The 9,223-nt window shown below is 42.4% G+C and overlaps 1 protein-coding gene across 1 annotated transcript in view; it reads left to right on the forward strand.

Moving 5' to 3' along the window:
* Positions 1-5,272, forward strand: part of LOC112075198 (NLR family CARD domain-containing protein 3) — an 11,305-nt gene extending 6,033 nt beyond the window's left edge. The window contains exons 3-7 of the mRNA XM_024142224.1: positions 1-145; positions 237-412; positions 611-887; positions 2,697-2,912; positions 3,012-5,272. Coding sequence (XP_023997992.1) covers positions 1-145; positions 237-412; positions 611-887; positions 2,697-2,912; positions 3,012-3,380 — 1,183 coding nt within the window. The 3' untranslated portion in view covers positions 3,381-5,272. The remainder of the gene's footprint in view (positions 146-236; positions 413-610; positions 888-2,696; positions 2,913-3,011) is intronic.
* Positions 5,273-9,223: the final 3,951 nt, after the last annotated feature.

Genomic DNA, 9,223 nt, shown 5'->3' on the forward strand with positions numbered 1-9,223 from the left:
TGAGAAGAAGGACATCAGTATGTTGGAGCTGCTGCAGACGTACCACAACGAGACACGCTCCATGGACTTTCTGGAGCAGCCAGACTGTAAGGTGCTGTTTGTCATGGACGGGATCGACATCTACCAAGGAAATCTTGATTTCAAGGTGCTCACACACTCACAGGGCTGAGATGAGGTGTTTGGCTATGGAACCTCTCTGTACAGTACCTATAAAGATGTCTCTCCTTCTCCCCCAGAACACTCCTGTTGTGACTGACATTGAGGCTGTTATTCCCCTGGACTCCCTGTTGGTAAATCTGATCCGAGGCTCTCTGCTGCCCCACGCCCTCTTGTGGCTGACTGGGAGACGTGCGGCTACCAATCAGATACCTCCTGAGTACATCCACCGTGTCACTGAGATACAGGGTTACAGGTGTGTGTGGTGGTATGGGGATTGGGTGTTAGGATAATGTTTGTTTTTTTGGAGTAACTTAACCCCCTCTAACATCCTATGAGTTGTTGCAACACAATGTAAAGCACTGTTGGGGTGAGTGAAACTTAACACTGATATAAAATGCTAACCATGGACTTTTATTGCTGTTTATTAGTTTGTCTGTTTATTGTTTTACAGTGACGAGCAGAAGGATGACTATCTGACCATGCGTTACTCGGACAAGTCTCTGGCTGCTAAGATCATCAGACACACCAAGAGCTCCCCCACCATCTACACCCTGTGTAATATTCCCTTCTGCTGCTGGATGGTTGCCATGGTGTATGAGAGGGGTTTCCGTAACCATGATGACTACGGAGRCGAGTCCCCCAAGATTACGTCCTTCTTCATCCACTACATGATCATCCAGAACAACCGCAAGCTGGAGAAATACTACGGGCAAAACCCCAACTCACAGGTCTGATCCACCCTCCTAATAATTATAATATATACAGTGCCTTCGGAAAGTATTCAGACCCCTTAACTTTTCCCACATTTTGTTAGGTTACATTCTTATTCTAAAATGTATTAAATAAATAATCCTCAGCCATCTACACACAATACCCCATAATGACAAAGCGAAAACAGGGTCAGAAATTTTAGCACATTTCTTAAAAATAAAAATCTGCTAGCTTTTTTAAACTAATTATTCAGCCCCTTTGCTAGAAGACTCGCTCGCATCCTGTTTCCAGTCATCATCCTTTAAATGTTTCTACAACTTGATTGGAGTCCACCTGTGGTAAATTCAATTGATTGGACAAGATTTGGAAAGGCACACACCTGTCTATATAAGGTTCCAGAGCTGACAGTGCACGTCAGCAAAAACCAAGCCACGAGGTGGAAGGAATTGAGCTCAGAGACAGGATTGTTGAAGCACAGATCTGGGGAAGGGTACCAAATTCTGCAGCATTGAAGGTCCCCAAGAACACAGTGGCCTCCATCATTCTTAAATACATTTGGAACCACCAAGACTCTTCCTAGAGCTGGCCGCAAGGCCAAACTGAGCAATCGGGGGAGAAGTGGTCACTCTGTGGTCACTCTGACAGCGCTCTAGAGTTCCTCTGTGGAGATGGGAGAATCTTCCAGAAGGACAACCATCTCTGCAGCACTCCACCAATCAGGCCTTTATGGTAGAGTGGCCAGACGGAAGCCAATCCTCAGTAAAAGGCACATGACAGACCGCTTTGAGTTTGCCAAAAGGCACCTAAGGGACTCTTGGACCATAAGAAACAAGATTATCTGGTCTCATGAAACCATGACTGAACTCTTTGGCCTGAATGCCAAGCGTCACGACTGGAGGAAACCTGGCATCATCCCTACGGTCAAGCATGGTGGTGGCAGCATCATGCTGTGGGGATGTTTTTCAGCGGCAGAGCCTGGAAGACTAGTCAGGGTTGAGGCAAAGATGAATGGAGCAAAGTACAGAGAGATCCTTGAAGGAAAACCTGCTCAGGACCTCAGACTGGGGCAAAGGTTCACCTTCCAACAGGACAATGACCCTAAGCACACAGGTATCTGAATGTGCTTGAGTGGCCCAGCCAGAGCCTGGACTTCAACCCGATCGAAYATCTCTGGAGAGACCTGAAAATAGCTGTGCAGCAACGCTCCCCATCCAACCTGACAGAGATTGAGAGGATCTGCAGAGAAGAATGGGAGAAACTCCCCAAATACAGATGTGCCAAGCTTGTAGTGTCATACCCAAGAACACTCTAATAACTGCCAAAAGTGCCTCAACAATGTACTGAGTAAAGGATCTGAATACTTATGTAAATGTGACATCAGTTTTTCATTTTTAATAAATTAGCAAACATTTAAATAAATAAAATACAGTTTTTTCTTTGTCATTATGGGGTGTTGTGTGTAGATTGAGGGRAAAAAATATTTGATCAATTTTAGAATAAGGCTGTATGTAACTAACGTAACAAAATGTGGACAAAGTCAAGGGCTCTGAATACTTTCCGAAGGCCCTGTATGCCACTCATCTCACCTGCTAGTTGTGTACTAGGTCTTATGTACAGTATAGACTAGGTCTGACATTTCTTTCCCGAYGCTAAACGTCTCTAGAAAGTCTCAGGGTCTAGTCCCAGGAGTTTGATTTTGTTTAGTCTTCTCCACGTTATGTCATATGACATTGGTGTAGGTTGTGTGCTGGTGGTGCTGTTATAGTGTGTAATGTATCTTTTGAACCTGGAAGAAAGAAATACAAATGTGTTATTCCTCTAAGCAGAAATGGACGGAAATGGACAAAGTGTTCATGTTGAAGCTGGGTCGCCTGGCTCTGAAGCTGTTGGATAATAACCGCTCTGTGTTCTATGAAGAGGAYCTGAATGAGCACAGTCTGCTGGTGAGGGAGGTGGCCTGGTGTTCGGGCCTGTGCACTGAGCTTCCCAGGACGAATGCCAAAGACAAGCGGGTCTTCTGCTTCACACACCTGAGCTTCCTGGTGGGTTGGACTTCCTGGCACATGACTTCTCTTGATTTGAGGTATCGTTATTGAGATTGACAGAATGATTATTCATAATGAATGTGTTCTTATCATCAGGAGTTCATGGCTGCACATTATGTATGGCTCACCTTCCGTCTGGAGGAGCGGAACGTTCTAGACCAGTCCTACCGCGTCTCCAAGCTGTTCAAGGAGCACTCTCTGGTGGACATGTACCGCAAAGCCGTTGACCGTTACCTCAGCGCTCCTGTCGGCCAGTACGACCTGTTCCTGCGCTTCCTGTGCGGCTTGTCCATGACGCTCAATGACGGTCTGCTCCGAGGGATGCTGTTCCCCCATAATGCCCCTCCACTGAAAGGTCTGGAGGACGTGGCCAGACTGCTGACTAAGAGGAAGGTTAGCGCAGGGCCAGAGAGACAGGACAACCTTAGAGAATGCCTCAGGGAGCTGGAAACGTCTGAGGACTGAACAGTCTCCTGCTGTTAGCAAACATGTTTGATCATTTGTCTCTGATGCACTGAACTCTGGTTTGTAAAATGAAAGGTAATGCGACTGAAGTATTGGTTAAGTCTCTGTGCCCCGCTGAAACCAAAACAATGAACATTCAGTGTGTCTCATCTAACTAGCAGACAGACCGAGAGAAAGAGCAGGCATAAATCACAGCTGAAACCAAAACAATGAACATTCAGTGTGTCTCATCTAACTAGCAGACAGACTGAGAGAAAGAGCAGGCATAAATCACAAATGTGTCTTACCAGAAAGAGTTAATCATTGTATTTGAACAAACTCTGTGACTGTGCTGAGTCTGTTGTAAGGACTAATATATAACCCATTAACTAGCAGTCAAGATAAAGACCACGGTACTTGTTAGTCTTGTGTGGCCATACAGCCCGTTCATCCTCTACTCAACAAGATGACACACTGGAGGACGGATGCAGACAGTAGTGACCCTAGTTGCACAATCTGTTATGTATTGCTTCTCCATCACTGACACTAACCAGTTATACTTGTAGTTGTAGTACAAGAAGAATAAGGTATTTAGTTAACATTTTCATTATTCTTTTAATTAACAAACTTGATGGAAAGGGAGTGTTTATGTTCACACCTTTTATGAGTGTTTACATGACATGTCTGTGTGTGTTTAAATTACATGACATGTCTGTGTGTTTAAATTACATGACATGTCTGTGTGTTTTGTAGTTTGGGTGTTGGTGTGAAAGGTGTACAGTAGTGCAGGGAGATATGAAAAAACATCCATATCACAATAACTGTCTGAATTATCACGATGATGATGAATTGAACGATGTTTATTCATGTGCACCAGTTATGTTTTTAGATTAACCTTAGTAGGGCTGACTCCAATTGGTCGACTGGTCGATTGTTTGGTCGTTGGTCGACTGAGATTGTTTTAGTTGAGCAGTAACATATATATTTTCACCTATCTCAGTGAACTAATCCATTGCTGAGGCCTAGACCAAAATACCATTTATGCTTGATTCGAAAATGTGGTGGAGCCTCCAGAGGCCAAATCAAGCTCTATACCGCTTCGCTATGCCCCGCCCAAATGTTGTAACAATGTGGAGGGCTCTGTATAGCTCCACGTTGACATGATTGTTTGACGGTAGGTGAGGGTGGTACATCCTGTATAAACACACTCCCCTGACAACAGCTCTGCACTGCTCCGCAAGCAGTATGAATGTCCTGACTTCTGCTGAGGCCGTTCTTGTCCTGACTTCTGCTGAGGCCGTTCTTGTCCTGACTTCTGCTGAGGCCGTTCTTGCCCTGACTTCTGCCGAGGCCGTTCTTGCCCTGACTTCTGCCGAGGCCGTTCTTGCCCTGACTTCTGCCGAGGCCGTTCTTGCCCTGACTTCTGCCGAGGCCGTTCTTGCCCTGACTTCTGCCGAGGACGTTCTTGCCCTGACTTCTGCCGAGGACGTTCTTGCCCTGACTTCTGCCGAGGCCGTATCACCGTAAATGCTGCACGGCCAATGCAGACGTCAGATTGACCATGTAGCACCCAGATGCACAATGCACTTCTCTCTCCAGAATGCACTTCTCTCCCGCCAATTTGTGCACATTTGTTTCATATTGTGTGAATTGTTTGGGTTTRATTGTTAGTGTATATCACTTCCCCATATCACCAGTAGTATGTTTACCGTTAATTCCTATAATTTCTAATCTACAATGTTTGTTACTTTGGTTACGGTAGTTTATTTTAATGTATTCAATATATTATTCCAGTCTTCCTGTTCTCATTGTCTGAGTGGACACATTGTTTGCAGAGTGCACAACCTATCCTACACTTGTGAGAATTTTTGGGGAGTTTGTTTCAGTCCATTTTATGAGTTTTATCAATTCAATTTTGTCATTGTGTTTTGTTTGGAGCGCTCCTGTCAATGTTGAGTAAGGACTGGCACGCATAGACTACGTGGCCTGATTTACACATAGATGTAGGCCTATAGGCTCCGTGGCCTGATTTACACATAGATGTAGGCCTATAGGCTCCGTGGCCTGATTTACACACAGAAGTAGGCCTATAGACTACGTGGCCTGATTTACACATAGAAGTAGGCCTATAGGCTCCGTGGCCTGATTTACACATAGAAGTAGGCCTATAGACTACGTGGACTGATTTACACATAGAAGTAGGCCTATAGACTACGTGGCCTGTGTGCAAATGTAGGCATATATATGTGCTCATTTGGGGATCTGATAGTATTTCTGATTGGCTTAATGTACCACCACTAATGACCTGTGGAGCTTCTCAAAGTAATGATTTCTTCACCACAAACAGCAAGCAAAAAAAATCTGTTTTTACATACATTGATAATTACAATAGTTCCTCAATGTATTTGAAAAATATTTCCAGCTCTCGCCCTTTCAATAACCACTCGGCATGACAGGGAAAACGCTCTGATCCAGTGGGAATGTCATAAAAATAGGCTTCTCATTGTAACGCTCGTCTTCTTCCTCATCAGAGGAGGAGTAGTATGAAGGATCGGAGGACCAAAATGCAGCGTGATGATTATCCATTTTAATAGAAAACTTAAACAACAAACAATAAACCGACAAAATGAACGAAGACGAAACAGTCCCGTAATGTGAACACAAACCCAGGAACACAGTAACAGGAACAATCACCCACAACCCACAATACAAAACAGGCTACCTAAATATGGTTCCCAATCAGAGACAACGACTAACACCTGCCTCTGATTGAGAACCATATCAGGCCAAACACATAGAAACAGACAAACTAGACATACAACATAGAATGCCCACTCAGATCACACCCTGACCAAACAAAACATAGAAACATACAAAGCAAACTATGGTCAGGGTGTGACACTCATCAGTGCTTGACTTGGACTGAAATAGGTTCCGGTACTCATTTTGGGTGTCAGTACTGTTTTTATATTTTGGTGCAAGAGCTCCACAATACTTTTGAGCTAATATTTATTAAGAGGAACAGGAGCTCAAGCAGTAGAACATTTGAGGTGTCGGTACTCAGCTCTGGTGAGCTCCTGCCCAAGTCAAGCACTGCTTCTTATCCCTTGAGCAAATAGCCTACAGCTGTGTCTGTCCCAAGCTCGCTAGTGCAAGCTTTGGGCCAGACCCATTAATTGTATCAATGTTTAAAGTTTGTTGCAGACAGGCCATGTACAGCCAATGTGATTTATAGGATTTTTTAAATTTAAATCAGGATATTTTCTGTTTTTATTTGTTGGCTTTATGCAGGCTATTTTTACATTGTTGGCATTTTGAAGTTTACTTTTTTAGGTTTATCATTTTAATTTAGATTTGGATTAAATTTGTTAACCACATGACAATAATTTTATGATAAGACCTTATAAATGAAATGAAACCATTCCACGAAAATGTGCATATGAAAACCATAACTGGCACGCAGATCRGTAGAAATGGTAAGATAAATTGTCATTTCCACATGAGAAAAGGCTGCAGACTCCCCGTGTAGCCTATTACCAGCAACTTCAGGAGAGTAATGGCAGAATCTGCTGGAGGAGAATAGTTGGGTCAGGTTTTTTCTTCTGGTTATCTAGATCTCTGGCGCCCTCTTGAGGCATCAACCCGTAAGCTTAAAGCATCAGACAAGCGCAATGCATATAGTTGATTTTATTAAAACACATGGTGTGTATAAATGGAAAAATGCACGTTTAAATGTTGAGCAATCGATTGGTCGAAATAACATGACTTTCGGTCAAGTAAGATTTTTTTTTTTTTGTCGGACAGCCCTAACCCTTACAACTACTTAAATGTTGCAGCTATTAATTGTCCCATGAACAATCACCCATATTAGCAAACTTATTTAATTTCAAACTTCACATTTCTTTAGTAGGGCCCTATAGGTTATTTGGGTAATTCTGCGGAAATTGTGGATTTTGAAGAACCAACATTACTTATTTTTTTACCAAAACTTAGTCAAGTTAACCCTTTACCATTCTAAATCAACATAAATGCCAGCTTAATGTATTTTAATATTTTTTGTCACTGGTGTTACCTATATTTTAGATTACAATTCAGGCTTTCCTGAATTTAATTTGCCTATATAATTAGACAAAGTTTATGCTAATATGAAGAAATTATTTTGATTTATAAATCATTTATTTTAAACCGGTATGTGTAAAGTTCTATTGTGCGACATTTGTATATTTCTACCACGTGTTTGGTTTTAACATCATAAATATTTCAGGTTGAGTCATCAAAATGTGATTATCATATTCTTAAAGTGCTAATGAATGCAGCAGTTGGGTAGATACAGATTAACATGAACATTCAAATGATTTTATAACATGTTGATTATTATTATTTGACCCTGCTGGTCATCTATGAACATTTGAACATCTTGGCCATGTTCTGTTATCATCTCCCTTTGGCACAGCCAGAAGAGGACTGGCCACCCCTCATAGCCTGGTTCCTCTCTAGGTTTCTTCCTAGGTTCTGGCCTTTCTAGGGAGTTTTTCCTAGCCACCGTGCTTCTACACCTGCATGCTTGCTGTTTGGGTTTTAGGCTGGGTTTCTGTACAGCACTTTGATTATCAGCTGAGGTAGAAGGCCTTTATAAATAGATTTGATTGCGCTGACCTACTGGCAAGTGTCTTCACTGACATTTTCAACCTCTCCTGTCTGAGTCTGTAATACCAACATGTTTCAAGCAGACTACCATAGTCCCTGTGCACAAGAACACTAAGTGACTACTAACCCGTAGCAATCAGTCTGTAGCAATGAAATGCTTTGAAAGGCTGGTCATGGGTCACATCACACCATCAAACACCATTATCCAGAACCCTACACCGACTCCAATTTGCATACCACACCAACAGATCCACAGATGATGCATCTCTATTGCACTCCACACTGCCCTTCACACCTGGACAAAGGAACCACTATGTGAGAATGCTTTCATTGACTACAGCTCAGCGTTCAACACCATAGTACCTCAAAGCTCTAAGCTAAGGACCCTGGGACTAAACACTCCCTCTGCACATGGATCCTGGACTTCCTGACGGGCCGCCACCAGGTGTTAGATTCGGTAATAACAAGACTCCAGCCACCTAGTCATAGACTGTTCTCTCTGTCACGCACGGAAAGCGGTACCGGAGCACCAAAGTCTAGTCCAAGAGGCTTCTAAACAGCTTCTACACCCAAGCCATGAGACTCCTGACATCTAATCAAATGGCTACCCAGACTATTTGCATTGCCCCCTCCTACGCTGCTGCTACTACTTCTGTTATCTATGCAGTCACTTTAATACTCTACCTAAATGTGCATATTACCTCAACACCTGTGCCCCCGCACATTGATTCTGTACCAGTACCCTGTATTTAACTCCGCTATCTCTAGCCACTTTAATAATAAAAAATTTGATGAAATAATGTATCACTAGTCACTTTAAAGAATATAATGTTTACATTTATATAATGTTACATACCCAACATTACTCATCTCATATGTATATACTGTACTCTATACCATACTGCATCTTGCCTATGCCATTTGGCCATTGCTCATCCATATATTTACATGTACATATTCTTATTCATTCCTTTACACTTGTGTGTATAAGGTAGTTGTTGTGAAATTGTGATTACTTGTTAGATATTACTGCACGGTCAGAACTAGAAGCACAAGCATTTCGCTACACTCGCATTAACATTGCTAACCATGTGTATGTGACAAATAACATTGATTTGTTATTTACTGCTGCTCTTTAATAATTTGTTATTCTTATCTATTTATTTTTCTCTTTAAAAAAAAAAAAGGTATTTTCTTAAAACTGCATTGTTGGTTGT

Source organism: Salvelinus sp. IW2-2015, unplaced genomic scaffold (genome assembly GCF_002910315.2).
Source record: "Salvelinus sp. IW2-2015 unplaced genomic scaffold, ASM291031v2 Un_scaffold3025, whole genome shotgun sequence".
NCBI classification, from domain to species: Eukaryota; Metazoa; Chordata; class Actinopteri; order Salmoniformes; family Salmonidae; genus Salvelinus; species Salvelinus sp. IW2-2015.